The 25,293-nt window shown below is 41.2% G+C and overlaps 3 protein-coding genes across 10 annotated transcripts; 2 read left to right on the forward strand and 1 right to left on the reverse strand.

Moving 5' to 3' along the window:
• The first annotated feature begins 1,196 nt into the window (after window positions 1–1,196).
• On the forward strand, window positions 1,197–13,656 carry LOC117418267 (MMS19 nucleotide excision repair protein homolog). Its single transcript, XM_034031141.3, has 31 exons — window positions 1,197–1,363; window positions 1,967–2,015; window positions 2,433–2,533; window positions 3,100–3,185; window positions 3,464–3,538; window positions 3,641–3,710; window positions 3,932–4,060; window positions 4,205–4,266; window positions 4,524–4,610; window positions 5,901–5,975; window positions 6,465–6,542; window positions 6,643–6,781; window positions 6,867–7,021; window positions 7,154–7,232; window positions 7,324–7,449; window positions 8,046–8,127; window positions 8,317–8,414; window positions 8,549–8,704; window positions 8,793–8,948; window positions 9,071–9,161; window positions 9,240–9,342; window positions 9,547–9,621; window positions 9,706–9,832; window positions 10,112–10,215; window positions 10,362–10,418; window positions 10,894–11,080; window positions 11,557–11,639; window positions 11,904–12,068; window positions 12,547–12,606; window positions 12,852–12,952; window positions 13,042–13,656. The coding sequence occupies exons 1-31, from the start codon at window positions 1,276–1,278 to the stop codon at window positions 13,067–13,069; spliced, it is 3,072 nt and encodes a 1,023-aa protein (XP_033887032.1). The 5' UTR covers window positions 1,197–1,275; the 3' UTR covers window positions 13,070–13,656.
• A 133-nt stretch (window positions 13,657–13,789) lies between these two features.
• LOC117418268 (palmitoyltransferase ZDHHC16B-like) lies at window positions 13,790–22,858 on the reverse strand. 8 transcript variants are annotated; one of them, XM_058985097.1, is made up of 11 exons: window positions 22,642–22,858; window positions 20,379–20,635; window positions 19,941–20,135; window positions 19,740–19,828; window positions 19,416–19,468; window positions 19,173–19,306; window positions 18,382–18,474; window positions 17,328–17,413; window positions 16,718–16,838; window positions 16,326–16,396; window positions 13,790–14,581 (listed from the first exon to the last, which is right to left on the reverse strand). In XM_058985097.1, the coding sequence occupies exons 2-11, from the start codon at window positions 20,616–20,618 to the stop codon at window positions 14,473–14,475; spliced, it is 1,191 nt and encodes a 396-aa protein (XP_058841080.1). In that variant the 5' UTR covers window positions 20,619–20,635; window positions 22,642–22,858; the 3' UTR covers window positions 13,790–14,472. The 8 variants fall into 8 exon arrangements, with proteins under 8 accessions (XP_058841080.1, XP_058841079.1, XP_058841082.1 ...); XM_058985096.1 differs by having other exon boundaries at window positions 18,382–18,477; window positions 22,642–22,857; XM_058985099.1 differs by having other exon boundaries at window positions 18,430–18,474; window positions 22,642–22,855.
• A 130-nt stretch (window positions 22,859–22,988) lies between these two features.
• On the forward strand, window positions 22,989–25,119 carry mettl18 (methyltransferase 18, RPL3 N3-histidine). Its single transcript, XM_034031667.3, has 2 exons — window positions 22,989–23,275; window positions 23,930–25,119. The coding sequence occupies exons 1-2, from the start codon at window positions 23,162–23,164 to the stop codon at window positions 24,821–24,823; spliced, it is 1,008 nt and encodes a 335-aa protein (XP_033887558.3). The 5' UTR covers window positions 22,989–23,161; the 3' UTR covers window positions 24,824–25,119.
• The last annotated feature ends 174 nt before the right edge of the window (window positions 25,120–25,293 follow it).

Below are 25,293 nucleotides of genomic sequence, written 5' to 3' on the forward strand. Positions count from 1 at the left end.
ATTTATTTATTTATTTATTTATTTATTTATTTATTTGCATTGAGGGTAGTTTTCCTTGCAGAACCATGCTCAATCTTCCAAAGCCACACAAGCCCATTTTTGGTCTGTTGATTTCGCACATTTGGATCTCCATTGCCGAAACTAACTGTCCTAATTCTACATAGTTATTGACTTCTTCAAGCTTGATCCCACTAAAGTCAATTGCCCGTGGAGTGGTATATTTATTAAACGTGACTTGAGTATTCTTACGGTTCATTTTCAAACCCGCTTTGTTGCTAGCCACGTATAGTTCTTGTGTTCTTTTTTGTAATGGATTTGTCAGTCACAGATGATGTTTCTCTGTACTTGTTGATTATGCTTCGGATACCACATCTTGAAAATCGAGTGATGTGAGCTATTTCACTCAGTTTTTTTTCCTTCTTTATGCAAGTCAAGGTTGTTATAATAGTAGAAAACACAAGTGGAGGCTTTGAGTAAATTGTTGAAGCTCATAATGCATCAGAGTAAAAAAATGAAACGTCTAAGACTTTTGCACAGCAGTGTGTGTGTGTGTGTATATATATATATATATATATACATACATATATATATATATATATATATATATATATATATATATATATATATACATATATATGTATATATATATATATATATATATATATATATATATATATATATATATGTGTGTGTATATATATATATACTGTATGTGTGTATTCGAGGTTACAATGATGTGTTTTGTTCATTAATTAAAAAGCAAATACACCTTGTGCAGTACATAATGTAATGATTTCTTAGAAGAATATCTGTGCCTAGCCAGAGGCAAGAGATCACATTATGATGTGAAGGCTCAGATTCTCTTACAATAACACGTTTTCTAATTGTTCGTTTTTATTCTTTCATTACAAATTTGGTTGATTCGAAATAATTAAATGATTTACTAAAATTAAGTAGATTAGCATAACATTTATCATCATAACCATTCATAAAATATTAGACATACTGTAGAAGATTGTTATTTTACTCGAAAACAACCTTTTCCATGTAATAATAAAATACAGTATTACAATATTTCTGTGCTGGTGCTTCCGAGGGCATATTTATGAAACTCAGTCTTTCTCTCTTTTTTTTAAACTCCCACAGAAAGGTATGTTATGTAAAACCTTGTTGTGACGTTGTCATGTGATAGGGGTGTTTTCAGTCCCATTTTGCCTCTTTGAAAGCTTCAACGTCCCACGATTGCGCAGTGCATTGTAGTGGAAGGGCTGCACGATGGTTGGGGACGGAGCCCTGCTGCTGGGTTTGGTGGAGGAATTTGTAACCGGACTGCAGGATAGTAAGGCCGCTGACACAGCAACAGGTAACGAACGGGTGTCAGTGAGTTCTGGCTGGACTGCAGCGCATTGTCAGTTTTGTCACGGCTTTAGGTGTTACGTTTTCATTTAGTGTGTGGGTGTGGGTGCGTGCAGGATGCTCCCAAAGTTTGCTTTCTGGTAAATGCTAGAATGTGCTTTGTAGGGTAGCATCCTTTAGGAACCAGTCGTGCATTAACTAGAACAACAGTTAATTATGCTGTAATATTTAAGTGTCTATTCCTGTTGCGTAGTGTCAATTCATGACCACACTGTTTTCCGGCACCCTAAAGGCCCGCTGTCGTTGTAATGTAAATATTGGATATGTTGACTGACTAACATTACAGTAAGGGAAACCTGTTTATGTACCAGTATTCTACTTGGGGGGTAATTCCAGCGTCCATCACATTTAACATCTGTGTTTAAATGTAAGACATTGACAGTTTGAGCATAAACGGAATCATTTTATTCAAGTACTAGCATCTGTCGTGTGACCGTCCTAAGTTTCACACACGATCATGTGTAAATATAGGCCATACAATTACATACAGTATACGTTTTATAGTTGCAGTATTAGTGTAGTTTATTATGTGTTCATTTTCTCTCAATAGGAGTGAAGAAAGGACAGTTTGCCGTGTTAGAGCTGGTGGAAGCATTGGGGTAAGGAACAGTTTGAAAAACAAAATGCTGACTGTACATATACAAGTTAAGAAACAAGAACGGTTACAATTCTTTATTGTAAATATTTACAAATGACATTATATTTAAATTTACACTCATTGTACGAGTTTACATAGCACGATTGTCCTGCTTTATTTGTTTTGAAAATAGATATGGTGCATTATATCTAACCATGCACTGTTAATGATCTATGGTATTTCATATTGTGATGTTCAGGCTGCGCACCACTGACACTAATCCTAAGTAAACGACCTTTAGAATCATGTGTTTTCCAGAGCCAGTACTGTGTGTTATTCATGCTCTTGTTTTCTTGTAGTGTAGCCATTGTCACTCTTCCTCCACACCCCTCCTTGATTAAAATGAAAAATCACTGTTGCTTTCTTTTTCTTCCTCTAGGTCAAGTTTAACAAGCTCTGAGCCTCGAACTAGGGGCCGTGGGATCCAGCTCCTCTCCCAGGTGCTGCAGCAATGCTGTACCAGCCTATCGGAGAAAGAAGGTAGGGCACCAGGGTCACACACAGGCATTCTAGGGCAGAGTCTGATGTAGAAAGCAAGTCTAAGATTATCACATTGGCAGATCTCAGAAACTATTCAGGGCTGGGTCTGGTGGCGCAGTCAGTGAGTACACCTGGATGGTACAACATCTGTGCTTTCGAACACGTTCTGGACTAAGCTACTCTTTTCAGAATCTATCAAAGAAGATGTACAGTATTTGTTTTGGATTTATATGTTCATTACCTATAGTGTTGTGATATTTGATACCATGCTTTGTATACTTTGGTCGATCATTTTAGTATAGCTGAGATACAGGGCTGGGTGAATTGGCCAGTCTTTGCACACCTGTACTGTAGGTACTGTATTTTATTAACTGTGGAAGAAACATTTTCCCTTAACCATTTCAGAGCAGATTGAGCAGGGTCTTGACTGCTGGCAGTTGACTGTTTTACTACCTCAACAAGGTAGTTGCAGGGCAAGTGGAATTTTGCAGTTACTGAGCTGCAGAAATGACAGAAACTCACTTCATGGGTATAAAGGCTCAAACAACTCCCTGTATCTTTTTCAGTTCAGGTCCTGACAGCTTTTTATGAAAACAGACTAAAGGACCATTATGTGATAACGCCTCATGTCTTGCAGGGGCTCAAGGCCCTGGTGAGTATGCCTGCAGTATATGATTTCATATTAACTGAAGATTCATTAATCTTCTCCTCTTGAGATGACTGCCTTTCACTCTTAATGCAAAGTAGCTGCTAAAATAATGCAGGGAATCAATGTTAGAATAATGTACAACTGTACTAACTTTGAAATGAAATTACACCATCACTTGGCTGAAATGTGTCTCTTGTATAAATCAGAAATATTGTTTCAAGTAGAATTGTTAATTGCTCTGCACGCGAAAATGCTAAATAAGGAATGTCTTTGTGCTGCAGACTCTGTGCCCTGTGTTGCCCACTGGACTGGCCATCTCTATCTTGAAGTCTCTGTTTCAGGATGTCCATGTGCAGGTGACAATTCACATGTGTTACCATCTTGTTATTTGGTCTGGATTTTGTTTGGTTTCTGAAGCTCATTTGAAGTAGCTGGCTTACATTGTTGTTCTCTCTCAGTCTCTGATGCAGACAGACCGGTCCTGTGTTTACAACATCCTGATCAACTTGATGGAGTCTCGTGAGGAGGGTGAGGATAAGGAGGGGTGGGGGGAGGATGAGTCAGGAAAATGAAATTATTAATGGTAAAAGCTGCTGAACTGAAACTCACTTGTCCTTGCATACACCTTGCAGTTTTATTGTTCCTATGACACAAAAAATACAATTTAAAAAGATGCTTAGTTGATACAAGTCCCAACAATGATTTAATGTTTTTATTTTTTTTAATTTTTTTCTTTACTTGTTTTCCAGAGCTAAAGGGTCTGGGTGCAGATTTTGTATTCGGTTTTGTCCAAGCGATAGATGGTGAGAAGGACCCCAGGAACCTGCTGCTGGCCTTCCAGATTGCCCAAAATATTCTGTACAGGAACTATGAGCTGGGTAAGCCCCTGTAGGTAGCTTTAATCAGGCCTAAGTTACAGAGAATAAGCAGAGTAAAATATCTTGTAGTTCAAAGCTTTTCAACTTAAAAGCATGTTCTGATCTACCTTAATGATATAACATTGTTACTTCTGTCTGTTGCAGGAAGTTTTACAGAGGAGCTGTTTGAAGTGACTTCTTGCTATTTCCCCATTGATTTCAATCCGGTTAGTGGCTCTTCTTTTTACCTACATTATGAGGGACCAGCTTGTTTTTCACGTAGCTTCCATGGTTGTGGTGACTAGAGCTGAATCGTCATGTTATGTGTAATAAATATTCTGAATGATTTTGATAGCTCTTTCTGTCAGTGGCAATCTGATTGAAACAGGCCCTGATTGTTTTTAGTGTGGTCCCACACTGCCTTCCTTCATTGTATTATTACAAGCAAAGAAGTGTTAAGTACATTTTTTTGTTTTTTTTTCAGCCTCCAAACGACCCCCATGGAATCAGTCGAGAGGAGCTGATTCTGAGCCTTAGGGCAGTGCTGTCTGGCACGCCCAGGTTCGCTGAGGTACCTGTGTAACGGGCTATTTTTTGTGTACATGAGAATATGGGGTTAGGGAGGAGTTGTGTACAGAACTGCTGTTGGATATAGTATTAAAATACTAAAGGTTCTCTGGGGGAAGTTCATACTTCTGTATTATGAAAGGCATATGCAAAAATAGTGTGACTGAAGCCTTTATACAGGAGCTGTCATTGTGGTTTTTCCCTCATGAGTTGTTTATGTTGTGTGTTTTTTTTTGGTTTTTTTTAAACTCTATTTTTGTATTGCTTTGTTTGCTGGCTTCATAGACAATGGTTAGCACTAATCTAGGTCAACTTGCACTAAAATTGCATTCATAAATCCTACATAACTTTGCCTAACGGTGCACAATCCTTCAAAATCACATTGAAAACCTACATAACATGCATATAAGTAATTCTGAAAATATATTTAATACATCTTCGAGAATTACAATGAAAGTGTTGATGCCTACCAGTCACACAAATGCAAAACACTGAATTTTCAATTCTGTTACTTTTGGTTTGGAAGTTGTATGGAAGCATGTTATGAATACGTACATGCATGTTATATTGGTTTTCAAAGTGATAGTAAAGGATTAAAGTATGTATGTTAGTTTTACAGTGTTATGCAGCCTTTATTATGATGTTATGAATGTGTCATGCATGACAGAATGCTACATTGCGTCCAATTCAAATGAAGCATTAACAATCGACTTGAAACAATATTTTTGATTTAGTAATGGGGCAGTAGTGTGGAGTAATGGTTAGGGCTCTGGACTCTTGACCGGAGGGTCGTGGGTTCAATCCCAGGTGGGGGACACTGCTGCTGTACCCTTGAGCAAGGTACTTTAACCCAACTGTATAAATGGGTAATTATATGTAAAAAAAATATGTATGTAAAAATAATGTGATATCTTGTAACAATTGTAAGTTGCCCTGGACAAGGGCGTCTCCTAAGAAATAAATAATAATAATAATAATAATAATAATAATACAATAGAGACAAATTCCAGCCAAGCAATGGTGTCGTTTCACTTTCAAATGTCCATTTAAACAGTGGAAATAGGTTTGAAAACTATTAGAACAGCAGTGTTGCATATGTAGGTCAGTGCTCTGCATCAGAGTTTAGAGGTTGTCAATTTAATAATACCTGAAGAGTTTTAATTGGTTCAGTGAAGTAATTAAAGCTATGGTTGTACCAGATATCTGGGCTAGTTGTCCCTTGCTGTGTATTTCTCTGTCCTAAATGAGTAGAAAATCTCCTAATAAAAAGTAACTGAATATTTTGTGCTGACAGTTCCTGCTGCCGCTGCTGATCGAGAAGCTGGATTCAGATGTACAGAGCTCTAAGCTAGACTCCCTGCAGACGCTGGTAAACACACCACCCCACTCTCTCTGATTGACAAGCATGGAGCAGCCACTCTGTCTTCAGTGGGGATGCAGTAAGGGAGTAAAGGGGTGGGGGCCTGGCCTGTGCAAAAAGCACTTGCCTTTTTATAACGTATTGATTTAAATGTCTCTACTAGAAAATAGGCAGTTCCTCTGTTTCAGTAACTTGATTGTTTAGCACAAATCGTAGATGTCTTTGATTGGCATGGTCCCATGGAGCCATAGCAGAGGTTAGGTCCTGCAATGTAATGAAGTGCAACCTGTCTGAAGTGATGTCATTGGCCCTCTTGTCTAATGTTCAGCAATGTTCATGCATGAGTTTAGTCAGGTAAAATACAAATAATGCTGTTATTACACCTGTTTGACCTTTACTGCTGAACCCAACCCAACTCAACACAGTGACATGGGATTAGCCCGGCTGCACAGGTACTCATGAGCTGTATTGATATTTACTCTTTCCCTTGTGTTTCAGGCAGCCTGCGCCGCTGGCTACGGACACAAAGAGCTGAAAGAATTCCTGCCGAGTCTCTGGTCATCAGTTCGCAGAGAGGTATGAGATCCAACTCTAAAGTTCACTTTAATACAACGATCATGAAAGTGTAAAGCACTTATTGGGTCTCATTGCTCGTGGTTGCTCCTTATTCCTGCAGGTGTTCCAGACAGCTAGTGAGAAGGTGGAGAGTGCCGGCCTCTCTGCCCTGCGCTCCATCACAGCCTGCCTCTCTTGCTCCGTCCTTGACTCTGATTCAGAGGACTCGCTCAACACCTTCCTCGACTTGGTTCTCAAAGGTAATGGAGCCAAACCAGCTGGTGTTTCTGAATGTTTCAGCAGATTTTATTATTTCACTGATATTTACTGTGTTCTGTTCCCCAGATTGCCAACACCACCTCTGTGAGCCAGACCTGAAGTTGGTTTGGCCGAGTACAAAACTCCTGCAGACTGCTGCCAGCGCCTCCTACAGGGCGAGTTATAAAATAACAGCTGCAGTGGTGCCATTGCTGCTGGAGCAGTACAACAACCACACACAGGTAAGGGAAGAGGGACTACTGCAGGAGAATCGCATCAACGCAGGATCTTTTTTCCTTTTTTTCCCCATAACTAGTGGATATTTAAAAGTCCATTACTGGCCATGTAATTAATGCTGTCACCTTCACTTGCAGAATGCTCAGCGGCGCACCCTGGTGGAAGTGTTACAGGGGTTCATCCAGCCCCCACGGGGGAGCCACACTGAGGAGGGAGGTAACACATCTTTAAACCCAGTACATTTATTTTATTCTTTTAGTTTCATACATTCATTTGCTACAATAATGCTGTCCACTTGTTGCCTCAGATGAAAACCCTCTTACTGGTTACCGGCAGCCCCTGTGTGCCCTGGTGTTCTCAGCTCTCACAGAGTCAAGCCCCGCACTGCAGACTGCAGCCATTCGGACCCTGACTGCCCTGGGGACCCAGCCAGGTAAGGATTAGTCTGCACAGGTACACAGCTCTCTCGTGGTGACACAGTCACAGCCTGAATTCCAAGGTTCCATTTAAAAATAAATTAAAGTCAAACGCTGCTAATGCCTGTGTCCTTCAATTGAGGCTTCAGTTGTTGCTGGCCCTTAAATGCAACGTAATACACAAGTCTATCTGTCAAGCAGTGTTTTTTCAGTCAACTAAAACGAAAATGGCCAAAAACGTTATCCTTAACTAAATAGTAAAAGAAACTGAGTAGTTTCCAAAATGAATTATTCAACAAATATCAGCCGTGTGCAAAAAGATTTTTCTGAATTTAGTTAGCTGAAACCAAAACAAAATAGTAATCTTACCAACTAAATAAAAACTGACACTGAATTGAAATCCTGAAATTGAAAAAACACTGCTGTCAAGGAAATGTGTATCAACACAAATAATATTTATGCTCTGTTGCAACACTGTAGTAGTGTTCCAAGCATGTATTCAACCAGGCAATGTAATCTATGGGGCGAGAGCTGGGAGGGACCTTGGTGCAGAGGATTAGTGAGCAGGGTTTCCATTCGGTACTCCCACTTCATCCCTGCTCTTGTGTTCCAGGCCTGCTCTCTGGGGAGGATATTGATCTTGCTGCTGATCACCTGACTCGACTGGTCCTGCGGGAGGAGGAGCCACAGACCTGGTGGGTTTGCTAGCGACGGGCCTGAGTGAAATACACTGTGTGGGAGAGTCTGCCGCCCGCTTATAAATGTGCTATGTGTACGTCTTGTAGTTGTGCCATCCATGTGGGCGTGGATAGTTATTGTGCTATTTGTGTGTATGTGTCTTGCAGTTGAGTGGGTAGTTAAAGCTTTTCTCTTGTCGTCCCCAGCTCCGCAGCGATGGAAGCTGCTGGCTCTCTGGCTCGTCTGCACCCCACCGCCTTCGCCTCCAGGATGGTCCCGGCTCTAAAACAAGAGATCTTATCGGGTAGGTTTGGGGGTGGATTTGTTTGTCATGGAGTGGAGCAATAAGGGGGCAGATATTTATAAATTTGGGGCATGAGAATAATGGTACCATGACTTTCTGGGAGACTTGCTCTGTAATTTCCTTTCTTCTCGTAGAAGCAATGGAGGAGTGCGAGGGCCGCCCCACTGCACAGTCCCAGCAGGCACTGCGGCAGCGCAGTCTGAAAACTCTGTCGACGGTATCAACTCACCCCAGCCTTGTCCAGGAGACTGTGCCTATCCTACTGCAGGCCCTCAGCGTCTCCCACAAAGGTAAAGATCAAGTTCCTCAGGAGAATATCTTTAAAGAGATTCTGAGCTGAAGCTGTTCAGCTAATTTTCTCTACCTGTCTGTCTACAGGAAGTTCCAGTTTTGAGCTGGAGGAAGTGGTGTCTGCATGTCGTAGCCTACAGCAAATCGCAGAGCTTGCCAAAGACAGTGAGGAGAGCGGCCGCTACTTCCACCAGACTGTCATCCCACGCTTGCTGGGGCTGGCAGTACAGGCCTCCCTACAGGGTATGTGAACCGAACTCAAACTCCATACATTCACCGCTAACACGAAAGTAAGCATTTACATGTTACCAATTTGAATTTGAATTAATATTTTTATCTTAATTGAATTAATTGTCCATGCCTAGGTGGAGGTGCCCCAAACCCCCTGACAGAGGAGAGGGTGCTGTCTGCTATGGTTCCTATCTTCAGTACTGCCTGTGGCTACCTTCACACACAGTGAGTTACTGCGCTTGTCAGAATTCTTGGAGAATATTCTGTTGGTAGGTCTGCTAACCCTTTGATTCCTGTCTGCAGGCTGGCTGCCCACACTGCATCCCTGGTTCTTTCCCTTTTCTTGGATGGAGATACCTCCTTCCTGCCTGAGAATAACATCCCACAGCAATTCCACCTGCTGAAGGTGAGGAACTACATGCCTCTCGCTTTTCAAAGAATGTAGGCACTGTTTACCTGAGTACAATATGCACTTCTAATCCTTGCACGCATAACTAAAATGGTAACGCTCAATTTGAATAACCGTGTGGAGTAAAGCAATAGGGCCTGTGGTATTATGACATGCAAATGTAATCGGGAGGTGTAACTGTTTAATGTTCCAATTTTCCAGGAGCGATCTAACGGCTGGCCAGAGACTCAACTGGTGTGTCTCCTGATGGCGTGTGTCTGTTCATTGCCTAAGAGCGTAGGTTCATTTACTTTATTTAACAGTCTGCATCATACACAACAGGGTGTAGCTCATAGAGAGTAACGATTCATGCTGTTCTAGATGGAAGTTCCCAATACTGACCGCCTCTTGAGCGAATTGGAGGAGCTGAGCTGTTCCTGTGTCCACCCCTTCACCCACACATCGGCAGCAAAGTGTTTCGCTGGACTGGTCAACAAACACCCAGCAGGTAAGAGGGGAGCAGTGACCCCTTGCTGAGGATCAAGACAAATATTTGCAACATGCTATGACGATCTATTTGTTTACAAAGCGAAACATCAACTGTATTTGTATAACTTTTAAACACTCAATAATCAGATAGATAGCTTAAATCAAGTTTCTTTTTAGTCATATGTATTGTTGCCGCCCCTTGCCCAATATGTACCCGAGATTAAAATGGGAAGAGAAGCTCAGGACTGGCCCTTTTGAGAGACCTTCTCCTTAGACTAGCTTTGTTTTCTTGTTATAGGGGAGCAGCTGGACACTATTTTGAAGCGATCTGTGAAGAGGATTGAGTCTGGACTGAGCAGTGACTCGCCAAACAGAATACAGGTTTTCACTCTGCTGCTGTGGGTAAGATACTGGTTAACTGTCTATTTATTTTGTGTTTATTCAGCAGCAGTTGAAACCTATTGGTTGTGGTATGTGCTGGAGAAGAGAAGGTGTGAGCTGTGCTGTGCTTGTCACTATGCTAGTTATTTGAGTCTTTTGTTTCCCAGGTGTCCAAGGCACTCCTCCTGAGGTACCATCCCCTATCCACAACACTTACTGATAAGGTAAGAGGAAAGTTCCTGTAAGCAGTGTACTTGCCTATTTCTTGTGTGTGCTCTTCACTTTTTTTCATTTTAATAATCCTATACCAATTTTCTTCCTCTAAGGATAGTCCCATTTTGTTGCAAGTTGATCAAACATAAGTGTTGCGATAAACCAAAGAAAACCAAATCCATTACCATTTTCTAGCACTAAGTGTCACTAGATTTCCTTACCAAGCTTCCAGTTTGCCCTTTTGAAATGGCAATTTACATGAGATCATAGGCACAGCAAGTGGGGTACAGTGTGCTGCAGGCTAATTACTCAAATAATTCAAATACCCCAGAGTAATATGAACATGTTCTCTGTTTGCCAATATAGAGCAGTGTACTGAAACACTTCACAAAACTAGGAATCTGTGTAAAAGCTTGAGTGCAGGATCAACATGTAAAAGATGTACATGAAGGCTTGTGAACCTGGAGCTGTCCCTTATCATTCCAGCTCCTGTCTCTCCTGGTGGACAGAGAGCTGGGCTCCCTGGCTGCCGATGGCTTTGCCCTTCTGATGAATGACTCGACGGATGTTTTAAATCGAGCGTGCCATGCTGACGTGCGCATGATGTACCGGCAGAGATTCTTCACAGAGACGGCACCCAAATTAGTTCTGGGGTTCAATTGCGCCCCTGAAGGTAACAGAGCGGAGAAGCATAGCAAACCTCTCATGGGACACATGAGATACACTATATTACTATGTATGCATGCCTTTAATATCAGGATATTTGTTTAGGAATGTATTTTAAAATGTGAATACAGGATTATAAAGTCACAGCTGTACACTTGCAAGTATTGTTATAGCTTTTATGGATGTCATACTGTCTCAAAGTGTTAAGTACTATAGAAATTAGATTGTAGCATATTTACAAACTCGGTCATAACAGAAAAGTAACAAAAGCCACAAATATCTGACATTTTATAAGAGCTTCATAAATCTGCATTAAGATAATGTCAGCTGTGCACATTTTTTTTTAGAAATAAAGTAGGGTTTGATCAGCAGCTGTTCAGAACAAAAAGTCCTATGATATTACAGCTGTGAACTTATTTTAGTTCAAATTGGTCTAGCTGTTCCAGTATGTACTGTTTGAGATGTGGGTCATTTTTTCTACAGAAAGGAAATCCAGCTACTTGAAGGCCCTGTCCCACATCCTCAACAGCTTGCCCAGGCAGGTCCAGATCACAGAGCTACCCTCTGTGAGTATTGATTAAGGGAATCGTGGGCTGTCACCAGAACACCAGATTAATTAAACTTGTACTAAAACTTAGAATGGCTCATACTGCCATGCAATGGGAATCCTTTATTATACCCTGCTCACTGTTTTAACCATTTGATTGGGGGAATACATTTTAAACTAAAATACAATGTTGCGGTCTTCTATATTATTCCCTAACCTAGTGTTAGCTGCAGCCCCGCCCCACCCCCAATATTGAATTGGATTTTCTCTCACCTGTCTGCAGCTGCTGCCCCTCCTATTGGAGGCATTGTGTTGTCCAGACCATGGTGTCCAGTTGTCAACCATATCATGCCTACACCCCCTCCTCCTGGACACCCCGCAAGTCATGACCTCACACCTGGAGACCCTCCTAAGCCGACTCCTGGGGCTGACCGCCAGCCCAGCTATGGTAGGGTGCCTGTTGCTTCTGGCAGTACACCTTTAATTATCTACATAGCACAATATCCTATAAAATGCACTGTCCTTATAACTGTTAGTGGAAACTGCTGTATTACTTGAGGGTTGGTGTGTAGTTGCATATCAATTGTGTAGTTAATGGAGTAATTTATTTTTTGTGCTGGATTTTATAATCGGTTTAGATGGTGTTGCATTCTCAACTAACCTACCATTTTGTTTCACAAATAGCAAACTTATAACATAAATGTAGAAAATGGTGTTAATCAGTCATATCAACTTGATAAATACACACTGCATGTTACAACTCAAGAAGGCATCCCAATGTTAAAATAAAGAGGCCACTTGATTATTACAGTAGTTTCGAAACTGTTTCTGACAAATGAAACATTTGCATTCTTTACTGAAAATCTAAGCTGTGTATGTGTGCTGATTTTGTACAGTAGAAAAGTTTTCTGTTTGTCTCCTCACAGAAAGTCCGGGTCATATCTCTGCAGTGCTTGAAGGCACTAACCAGGCTCCCTGAGCATGTGGTGAGTTCTTGTCCCTCTCGCTCTTCTTAGAAGTGAGGGCCATTTCAGTTTTACTGTAAACTTCTGTTGTATACATTAGTCTGTCTAACTAAACTACATTTGTTACATTCGGTTTACATTTTCAACAGTAAAACATTAATAGATTTTGTTATTACTTTTTGATAAACCGATGCATTTATTTTGAGGGTGAAGACAATTGTAAACCCTTAACACTTGAACTCTAAAGTGAGTGTCTGCTGCCTCAGGTGCTGCCGTCCCGCCCGCGGATGCTCCGTGCTCTGGCTGTGCCTCTGGGTGATAAGAAGCGGCTGGTGAGGAGGGAGGCAGTGCTTGCGCGAGGGGAATGGTGAGTAACAATGAAAAAAAATGATAATAATAACAATGTAATCCTTCACTGAGGATACATATGTCATCTGAAATATTTCTTTTCTCCAGGTTTTTGCTGGGAAGCCCAGGAAGGTGAACTGGCACCTGGGAGACTTCTTGTAAGATGGACAATCTCACTAGAGAGGCCCGGGGAGTTGGGAGGGCTGCTCGGATGCCCCCATCTCTTAACCCATGTCCAGACTCACTGAGACTCCGGACCCAGGCCTCCCGGGCCTTGCTGCACCAGAGCCTTTAACCCTCTTATTAATATCTAGAATTAAAACCTTTATTTAACCTGCTATTCATAAAGAAGCACACCAAGACTGCACAGCTAAGTCTACTTCCAAGTGTCCCAGTCACAAATATGGGAACTTTTTAAATGACAGAAGTATTTGTTTTAAACTCATGAGCACAGCCAAGGAAATTAGAAAGTACTGTAAAGCCATAAATATTTGCAACCAAAATATGACTAATCACACCCATAAAACCTATTTTGCTCCAGAAATGTTGGCGACCTGTTGCAATATATGAAGTATGTATTGTTAGTGTAATTTGATATTCTTTTTTTTCCCCCCCATACGTGAAACATGCATAAAAGGCTTGCAAATATTTATGACTTTACAGTATACACAGTATGTCTATAAATTAACATGTCAATAAATTTTGGTTTTTTTTCTAAGATTATGGATGCGATTTATTTTCTTCACTGTTTTTATGAAAAAAGATTGTATTACTGGTATAGAAAAATTAAAAAAAAAACAAAACTTTTACCTCAAATAGATGGAGGCCTAGCCTCTGTCAGGATTAACAAACAAACCACCTTGAAGATTTAATTTATTTAAAAAAAGGGGTTATTTTTTAATTATCAAAATCACAGTAACTTTTTAACAAACATCCACAGAAAATGTACATCTCCAATTCAAATTTCATTCAGTCGGGGTGGGGTCGAAATTGTAGCAGCCTGGAATGCACACATTTATTGCTTCGTTTGGGCCCCAAGGTGCAATAGCAACACAGTGAGTAGGGTCCAGTTGCAACTTGTTAGCTGCTGTTCACGTCGCCTGTAGCTGGGCACTGTCTTGGAGGGCCTGGCTTAATCAACCTTCCCCTGTTAGACGCACCTCACACCAAGCTCCTGTCAAGGTCACCTTTACACCCACTCCAGCCTAAATGCTCACTTTACAGTACTTCAATAAAAACAAGCCCCGTACAGACAAGATAAAACACTTAAAAATAATGGAAGAAAGGGATGGGATACAACAAAACTACACAGAGGGGTTTGCATAATAAGAAAATATGAACACTGGGATTTCCACACAAACACTAAAATCAAACAGAGGTCTCTCTGACCTGTATTTGGCAGAGATGACAGCTGGGTGGGTTACAAGGCGGTCTTGTCTAGAGTGGACCCTCCAGGTAAGCATTACAGTCCTCAATAATGGGACCAGGAGGGATGGTGAGATGGCTAGTACTTGTTCCTGATGAAATTAGAAGACAGGGTTAGACCGCCAGCAAGGTTCTCCTGGTGGCGGTTGGAGAGTGGGTCCAGGTCAGGCCATCTCCATAAGGAGGGTGTGCCGACGGCAGGAGAACTCGAGTCAGCCAGTGACTGCAGACAAAAGAGAAACAAGACGAGGATAACGGCTGCTGCAACTTAAGTCGGGGACACACTGCCCCATGCAATCGTCGCATCTCTGGGGGAGGTCGTGTCGCAAAAAACACCTCCGACAGCGGGCATCATACACTGCCCGATTGAAATCGCAGGAAGGGACGCACAATTTGTGATTTTTTTTCTGATATTTGATCTGCCCTGGATGCATTAAAGTACAGTGGCAATGGGGCAAGTCAATGACAATGCTATCTACAAGGCTGTGTGATCATGAAACCCACATATGACTGGAGACATGCATGCATACATTCTATCTCTCTAGTAATACACAACATACATACATGCATTCATACCTACCTACCTACAAACAAGGTATTCCATTGGTTTGTATACAATGTCCGTGCCGATACCTTTTGAAAACAAGCCCCATAAGCATTGTACTTAACTATTAGATGAAATATTTACACAACACTTAAAAAATGCTGCTACAACCATGATTCATTTAATATTAATAGTGTTTTAATTAAATTATACGTAATCACATTTTTATTTACAATGTAGGGAACATACTGTGTCGAACAAATGCATTATGTTTTCCCTTCATTGTAATAAAAACATTACTTGGTATAATTTAATGAAAACACTATTAATAAATACATCGTGGTTATACCACCAGTTTTTAAGTATTGTATTCTGTAAATATTACATCTAATAGTTAAAATCATAGTATACATCATATACAAACCAATGGAATACCTTGTGTGTGTGTGTGTATATATTAAGAGATACATGCGTGTCTGTCTCCAGTCATATGACTGAACGCGGTGAGCCCATTGGTTGCTGACTTTGAGAGTTGCAAGTGGGTATGACACACTGCTCGATGTGAGGGAATTGCATTGCAAAATATTAAACATGTTTAAACTTTGCGAGCCGATTGAAATCGGTCGGCTGATCCTGTAAAATCGCATCGCATAGCATAACACACTGCCTGATGCGACTGAAAAATCACGTCGCTATTGAAGGCATCGGGCAGTGTGTCCTCAACTTACCTGATCATTCTTTAGTGTTGCAGATTTCATTCTCTATAAATGTAAATCCACAGCCTCTTCTTTACTTAAATAGTTTCCCTCTTGGAATGCTAAACAAGGTTTTACAATATTTACTTCCCTTTTATTAGCACTAGCAATATTACATTTTAATTGTGTTTTGAACTTCAATTTGGAACATGAAGAATGGAACAAGAGTAGAACCCTTGTTGCTGCTGTAGTTCAAACTCACGCCAATGGTGTAGCTGCACTCTGGTCATGTGGCCTGCAGCAAAATTATCAGTATGTAGTTTATAGCACTGTATCTGAAATATTTACTAACAAAAAAAGTGAAAAAACTAAAGATTCTCAGTACAATAAAAGGGAGGCAGGAATAATGTTAATAGTACTTAAAAAGAATGAGAAAACAGATTTTTAAATCATTGGTTAGCAATCTGTTATGTGATGGTGTGTGAAGAGCTTACAATATTACCACATGTTACCTTAGTCATTAAAAAGCCGACCCTTCTGTATCCAAACATTTGTATTCACTTGCTATTTATCCAGTTAAATAACACATCTAGATCTGAATTGCCTGTAGTGAAGCTGCTCTCACAAATGATCTGTTCTTGCTCAGTTAAACATCTGTAATGATGGTCAGCAACTTGATCACAGAGTAAGATTACATCGTAGAATTAAGTAACAGTGGATTTTGTTACCTTTTTGTCTCCACTCCAAAGAACACCTTCCAGTTATTCATTCGACCATAGTGGAAAATATTCTGGAAAACCTGCCGAAAGAGGAGAGCAGTCTGAGCAGGTTTCTTGTGCACAAACACGTGCTGGATTATTCCCATTGTTTTTCTTCTCCTTATTATTATTATTATTATTATTATAATCCAGCACGTGTGTGGAAACTATGCATGTTATTTACTGCATAGGCAGTGAATGGATCCCACAGATCCCACTCCTATTAACTTCATGGTCTGGGTAGACGCCTTTGTTTTCAGATGGAAGTTGTATGACGCTCAAGACCAGGTCAAACACAGTGTTACTAAATGTTCAAACCACCAGCCAATGCAGAACATCCACTCCCTGAAAGCAGCTCTCACCTTGCCCTTCTGAAGCCGGTGCTTTTCCTTGTGGTTGATGTGTCTCTCAATGCTGGTCTCTCCCCGGGAGATGAGCATTGCATGCCACAGAGTCAGACCTCCCAGAGCTAGTGCCACCGAGCTGCAGGGGGAAGACATGGCAGGAGAAATCTGAGAAAATATAGGAAACAGGAAAACCGAATCTTCCTCCCTGCACTAATCTCACAGCCACTTAAATATCCTTGATATCCACAAAATTGGCTCAATCACCCAGTGCACCTCACGTTTCAGTTAGGTCAGGGTTTAACACAGGAAGTGAATGTGTATTGTGGCACGAAAACGCTGGGGGAAAAAAATATGTAAAGGACAGCAGAAAAAACATACTCTGGTGTTATTTGGAATTCTCAACATTTGCAATAACTATTCCCCTCACGTCAATGGTATATTCACAGGTGTGAATATGTGAGACCTGTGTCTGTGTTGTCAGGGATTTCATCAGCAAGTTTACCTGACTAATACAGTTAGGACCGACTACCCTGCAAAAAATGGGTCATCTGGGCAACGCAAGGTTTCTGGGTTGCCACTGGCAGGGAGTAAAGCGACTTTTTTTTTTAAACAAATGTTACTGTACCTGCAGAGCACCCATAGGTATATGATGCACTTGTGAAACACCCTCTCCTTGAAGGTGAAGGGAGGGGGTGGAGTCTGGTAGTATGTCTAATAAGAGAGGGAAAAATAAAACACAATGCACACACAATCAATCCATATAAAGCTCAGTCCGATCCAAACTTACCCATCCCACCAGGAAGGCATTGCTCTTAAAACACAATAAATCTGGACAGATCAAAGGCAACCTGGGCTAGCACTGTAGCTAGAATCTATAAATAGGAGAAACACTGGGGTTGTAATCTTGTATTCTCTACACAGACACATTTCCAATGCTTAAGCAGTGACATTGTAGGATACTTCTGGAGAGCAACTGCAAAGGTTTCAGGAACTGCTTCTAATGTTACTTCAGGGCTGCAGTAATTGGATAATTGTATATATTGTTTGATATTTTTTATTTAACAAATGAATACCCATTTGCGAGATTGAAATAACAAAACCTAACTTTTATATTAAGAAACTAACTTTTGGTAATACATTTGAAAAAAATATATTTAAAAAAATGGACACAGCATTAGTTCAGCTTGTGGATATTCAGTTTTTATAACAGTAAGTTCTACAGCTAGTTCACATCACAAAAGCACTGACGCACAGGAAGGTCACTATGATAAGACAGCATTAGCCTCACTGGACAGTATCTTGGCAGTATGGACAAAATCACCAACTTGTTAATACACACACAGGTCTAGTTCACAGAAGGCTACGTAGAAAATTCACTGAAAGGTATGGACACTGCAAATAGGTACAGATGAATATTAACAAACATATAAACTTTAACCTTCATAAGGCAGTGAAGGTTAAATACAGATGCACCAGGACTGTTTGTGCTTAGCTGTGCTTGTGAAAGGGACTTCAAAATGTCAGAAAATGTCACAAATGAGTATGGGTGCTATTTATTGGCAGGTACAAGTGTGCAACAGTAGTGGAAAGAGGTGTCTAGTTTTTACTAGGTATAGATATGTATATAACAATGCCACCCTCAGATACTGCCCAGCGGGATGCAGGCTCTGGTTTACTACCTGCCCTGCTAAGGTTCCCAGAGACACAATACTGAATGGCAGCCCCACCTCAGACACTGTCACCCTGAGCCTCAAGCGGTCAGCACTCTTCATCTGCTATTGAGACAATGCAAACATGGGCAGAGTTAATAACATCACATGCACACCACTCCCTGTTCAGAGTCCTCTCCAGGGTGGAATGGGAATGTGGGATGTTAGATTTGCAAAGGGGTGACAGGGTGTGCTGGAGCCATGAGGCTGGTCTGAGATAAAACAAGAGGAATTGAAGACTGGAGTTGGGGAAAGACAGGAGCAGTGTAATTATATAAAGTTGTTACTCACTGTTATTTAGTCTGTTTAAGCTCTGTAGCTCAATTTTCAATTACATTGTATGTCACAGTTCTGTAGCAATATAAAAGGCAGGTACTACCTTGGATAAAAGCACCCTTTCCACTGTAATTACCAGTATATAGATTACAAATGAGGGATCGCATTCGCTTTTTGATTGTAAAGTCCTTTAACAATGGGATCTATTTTAATGTTCCAAACAAGGTGATTTAATAACATTAAAAGTCAACGAAAAATCAGCTTCAGACATTTTAGGGTGGCGATATTTAAACCCACCGTTAGATCATTAAAACAGACACCAATGGCTTTGAGTGATGCTGGTGTAAGAGGAGAAGGTTTATTGGGCAGAATCTGTTTAATAAACAAGAAGAAACTGATGTGGGGGGGACTATGAGAAAACAGAAGCAGCAGGGGGGGCTGAATCTGGAGGCAGATATAAGCTGGCAGACAGACCAGGCCCTCACCTCTACAGCATTGTAGGCATCAATGAACATGTCGCGGCTGCTGATGCTGCAGTACAGACAGCCCATCGTCATGAAGAGGCAGAACGAGAAGAAGTAGCGATGGTTAAAGTGGCCCACACAGTTATTGAGCCAGGCTGGGGAGGGAAGCCGGTTAAGGAAAATAACTGAAATCACAGTTTCCGTTATATTAATAGGATCAAAATCCTATGGACTCGTAACTGTGCCTGCATGCCAGCTACTCACCACTGATCTTTAGAAAAAGGATACGGCAGTGGTGGTCCATTTTCAGTATACATCTGTGAGGAAAAAATATAGAATTAAAACATATGACATTAGGTGACACAATATAAACACATGAAACAGAGTCTGCTCAGGATATCATTTCACAGTAACAAAATACTAGACTGGTACAAATATTAACAAAGCCTTCAGCTTACGTGAGGCATGTGCATGGCTCACTCTGACATGCTGGTGTAGAAGTCTCCACCTCCTCTCATAAAAACATTTCATTACAGATCCCTGATTAAACCAGCTGCAGATCAGACAGGACTGAACACACTTCCTTACCTGTTGCAGATGCTACAGTGGTGTGTCCTGGGTGGTTTGGGTGCTATACACTTTTTGCAGATGGATACTGAAGGAATGTCAGTTTTCATCTGGAAATAAAAACACAATTTATTTTCCGTTGCCTGTGATTGCCACACATCCCTCATTAACCTCTTTGCCCTCAGTGTGTCCCGTATACCCCCCAGTAGGGGGGCTGTGTACCTGGGGAGGGTAGCCCGGTGAGGTCCTGGCTGCCTTGTAATAATGAAAGACAATCATGAGCAGGTTCCAGTGCCCGTAGCAGACATGCCAGATGATCCAGGCTGGGCTGTAGGTGTCCAGGATGAGAGGCAGCAAGCAGATATATACAATGAGCACGATGGAGCTGGTCAGTACAATTACCAAGAACACAAACGCCTGGGGGAGAAAAGCATGTCAGTTCACATTCCAAGTGACCATACTCAATACATATATATACACATCGCTATGCTCTGAAGACCTATGGGTCAAAATGTGTTAGCTATGCTTGCTGTGAAGTTTTAAAGATATGAAATAAAGATTACAAGGCTGGATTTATTAACCTTGATTTGGACTTTTCAGACTCATCACCTCTAGTATGTACCAAAGCCCCATTGTGTGATATCTGCCCCGCTCACTTACCACCCCAAACCAGCGAGTGACGTGGTCCACCAGCCAGTAGATGGGTTCAAACAGCGAGTCGATGACGACGTCACTGTTTGTGAGGGAGTTGTAGAACAGTGATTTTGCACACAGCTTCCCGTAGCTCCACAGCTCCCCGGCTCTCTTCAGCAGCTTACTGCGGCCATGCCTCCGGCCGAACCGGAAACATCGCAGGAACAAACGCATGGCACAGGAGAAGAGCCGCGTGTGGCCCTGCATGCCCCTCCTGCAACACACTGCAGCACAGACACACTCAACTTACTGAAAGGGATTTGTACAGGAGAGACTGGAACACCTACAGTCTTTAAATAAAGTACATTTTGTTTGGAAATTCATGTATTTCTATTCATTAACCCATTAAGTGCCATTGTCTTCATTTGAGGACAGGCTACTTTGGAGCATTTTTAACTGGCTCCTGCCTGTTAACCGTAAAAGTTAAGTCTAAATGCAATGCATCAAATTACATAACTACTGCTTGTGTTCTTATTTTTTCAAATAACATTTTAATTTGGTATTTAATGGGTTAATAATATGATGCAAAACAAAAAAGGAGGGGCGCTTCATGTTTGTTAAAAGATAACCTGTGTATGAAAACCCTACATGCCTGCCTGACCATGGCCAACTTAGCTGCTTAAAGAACAAGACCACATTCCAAGGACGTCTGTCCACATACCATCACAATGTAAAGTGTAAAGGGCAGGTAATTTAGCAATGGAACAGGCAATAAACCGATATCCTACCTTAGTATTATTTACATGTGGGTGGCATGCAGCACACCAACACTGCAGCGTCTTGCCATTATAAATTAATTGTGTCAAGCGCTGAATGTGATCCCTGCAGCGTAGATCTTTCAGATAACATGATGGAAATGTAATAAAGTTAACAAACAGCATCCAGGCACTAGAATTTCACTTGAATTGCTGTATGAATTTAGTAAGACTCCTGGAAAGCACTAGCTGGTGATGGTGATCTATGATGAGAAATAAACTAACAATAAAGTTTCTGTCACTCATGAAGCATGCTTTGGCACACACTGTCGCATTGCCATTCCCCACACAGTCAGTTAAAATCACACGAGCTGAAACACAAGATTTTGTCTCAAGCTATATCATTCTAAAAACGATGACGTTATAGCTCCTGTGTATCCACCGATCACTAACATTGTTTTTCGTTCATACTTTCCAGTTCCCCTTCAGTCTCACCTTTTATGTGTATTGATATATTATGTTCATCACCATTCGTGCGTCCCTCGTCTCCAGCAGCGATTTTGTTATTTATGATTTTATTTTTATTTTTTAAACAGACGATCTCCCGAGTCCATTATGTCTCAAGCGATTGGTCCATGCAAGTGGCTACTGTACTCTACACAAATGAAGATCTCAGCAAAGAACGCGCACTACTTTCACTGTCAACTGCTTAACTGGGGCAGGAAACGCATTACTCTGTGTTTAACCGCCCACTTTTGGTCATTTTATCTCAGTTTAAATGAGCAAAAAGTCAAAAATAGCTTGCTATAACCCAGTACGCTATTAACCTTAAAGGCTGAGTTTTGAAGTGCAATTCGTCTGCAATGGCGTGCCAATAGTATTTTCTCATGTAAACCGCTTATAATAATGAAGTTTCCAAACCAGCAAACCTGTAAAATGCATCATTATCAGTAAATGACATCTAGAAAGGTGCAGTCGAACACATCCTGCACAGCAGCAAGTGTGATCACGCAGTACTAGTTTCAAATTGCTGATGCCTAATGTCAAAACACTAAATAACAGGTAAGCGCGGCTGCTTGCTGGTAGTACTGCTTTGGCAGGAGCTTTGTGATTTGCAACGCACCCCTTAGCCGACCTTTCAATAACTACACAGCATCCTGTTCCTACAGGCGCCCGGCTGAATGATCCTTCATTCCATCGCTTATATTAAATTCGGGATTAAAATATCAGACATCCTGAGTCCCGACCCTTCGTGCCTCGATTTTACTGTCTGAAAAGGCACTTTTAATCAAAAATGAATGTTATTTACAATGTACCGTCGGTATACAGCTATGTGAAATTATAATAAAGAGGCCATTTAATCCTTGTTGTAGACCTACTTTCGAGAGCAAACAAACGTCCCTGTTAAATACATCACTAATAATCCCCATATCCTGGTCATTCTTCCCAATCGCAACATATTGACACAGAAACTAGCTGCCATACTATTCATCCGATGAGAGTCCACTGGCATAGTCCCTGGTTTGTGTATTTACCTGGTCCGGTTGTGATCCCACTTATATGGACGGCGGACACTCAGCTCATGTTGATCCCTAAGGGTTCTTATTATCAGAGATTTAGGCTGCAAATAAATACAATTCTAGATCTTCACTCCTAGTCCCCGAGCTGTCTCCATCAGGGCACTGTCTGACACAGCGCATGCGCGTCATCTGTCAGTTTCTGGGAAATGTAGTCACCAGGAAAACGACTACACTTATCAGAAATATCAACAGCTGAAAAATACTGGACCAAACTGCATTATTATACTAATTGAAAACATAGCTTGAATCTTGATGTGTGATAACATCAGAATAGTTACAAGTTTAATCCTACAATCCCCATCGTTCCAGTGACAAGAGGAAGTGGTCTGGTGTACAGGCAATTGGGAGTTGTAGTCCGTAAATACCAAATGGCAGCTCATGTGGACATGTGCTTGTTCGGTGCTGCAAATATTTAATTAAAAAAGTAAATTTTGTCGTGTTTATTATAAGTCTGTTGTTAAGGGTTGTATGGGGAATGGCATTTAGTTTTAATTTTGATGTGGAGGTAGAAACGGACCCCTCTTTGCTGGGTGCGGCCGAGGAGAAGCCGAAACTTGAAAAAGAGGTCCTACAGGAGGACAAAAACAATGTAAGTAACCTCCAGACTGGTTTTAACAATTTTACTCCGAGGCAATCCCTGTTTAAAATACTATTGCTTACATGTTTATAATGTGTGGGCGCTTTTTTTATTTTGCCTATTAACTGTTTGCACTAAATAGTAGAACATGTTTTTTTGCATGATGCAAAGATAAGTACGACTGTTTTGCCTTTCTTTTTACATGGAATTATATATGAAACCTGTATGGGACATAATCGTTAAAAGCTTGCACACCACAAGGAGGGTAAAAGAAAAAAAAAACATATAATTTAGGAACTACTTTTCTAAAAGCTAAAACGAATGAATAAAAACAAATAAAGCCGAAAAATGTAATTCTTTATATGCATTGAGACACAATCCTGATACAAAAAAATACTCCCTTTATGTCTGGGAATGCCTTTTATAGTTGATTTATGGCTGATTATTTAATATTATATTCCGACTAGCTGCATGTCTGATAATAATTATAATGTACATTAGTAATATTGGTCTGACGTGGTTAACCCAGCACTGGACTCAATTGTTACAAAAACTCCACTTAATTACAAGCACTCCCTGCATTTTAAAACTATAGAAATCTTGCCATGTCGTGCAGGTACCAGAAGAAACAATGCTAACCAGTATGCATCTGTTTTTTTCTATCAGGAGGCAGGAAAGCACCAAGACAGCAGGATGGAGACGGGAGTTAAAAAAGCCAAGGAGCATATTCCCCCCCAGGACTGTGAGCACCTACTGGAGAACACAGTCACCGAGACCTTTTCCTTGGGAACGCTACCCCCAATCCATTACCTCAATGAGTCTGTGCTAGAGCAAACAGCTTCCGAACGTGCTGACCGAGAAATGATCCTGTCCCAGAACATCGGCTCTCACTCCGACCTCATCTCGGGAGTGTACGAGGGCGGCTTACACATTTGGGAGTGCACCATTGACCTCCTTGAGTACCTGGAGAGCGTCGGAGAGACCTTCTCTGGGAAACGAGTGCTCGACCTTGGCTGTGGGGCTGGATTGCTAGGAATCTTGGCTCTAAAGAGAGGGGCCAAGGAGGTTCACTTCCAGGATTACAACAGCACAGTGATAGAGGAACTGACGATGCCAAACGTGCTGCTCAACTGCGACGATGATGATGTAGATGATGAGGAAGGGGACTCAGACAGCGCAGCCTCAAAGAAGAAATCACCAGAGCTCCCCCCACAGGCAGGACTGGCCAAGTGCAGGTTCTTCTCAGGAGAATGGACCAGCTTTCTTTCCCTTGTGCTGAGCAGCGATCCACCTCCACAGTACGACCTCATCTTCACTTCAGAGACAATCTACAACACGGCCTACTATCCCTCCCTGCATGAGGTGTTCTTGCAGCTTCTCGTACCAGCAGGCCTTGTGTACCTGGCTACCAAGGCACATTACTTTGGGGTCGGGGGAGGCCTTCATCTCTTTGAGAGTTTTGTGGAGCAGAAAGATGTTTTCAACATCAAGAGTCTGAAGGAGGTAGAGGAAGGGCTTAAGAGGCATGTGGTAGCTTTGAGCTTTAAGAAGAGAGATTAACTGAAGTAAGGACAAGCAATAACCCCCACACAGACCTGGGATCGGTCAAGGGGAAAGTTTTTCCAGGACAATAGGCTGCAAATTATAACTGATTATGATTTATGAATACTTTCTTTAGTTATGTATAGATTGTACATGAGCCTACAGTAAAGTTACAGCAGCGTGAAAGCTAAACTGTTATAAATGTAACAATTACATTTTGTGCTTAAACAAGTGTCAATAAAGTTGCAGCCTATGGGTTCCCTCCTGATTACATCATGTACCAGTGCAGTACATTGTGCTTCATTTATTACAGGCATGAGCATTTAAAAACTGCAGTATCTATATACGTTTGGATATAAAAATAATGGGATGTGTTCCCCTTTTATGGTGCCTGACTGTACTAGTGCCATTGTTCCCATATAAAGATATCAAATCCCTTATAAGAGAGAATAATTTAACTTGTCTCCAAAAGTAAAACAATTTAAAAC

This window comes from Acipenser ruthenus, chromosome 13 (genome assembly GCF_902713425.1).
Source record: "Acipenser ruthenus chromosome 13, fAciRut3.2 maternal haplotype, whole genome shotgun sequence".
Lineage (NCBI taxonomy): Eukaryota > Metazoa > Chordata > Actinopteri > Acipenseriformes > Acipenseridae > Acipenser > Acipenser ruthenus.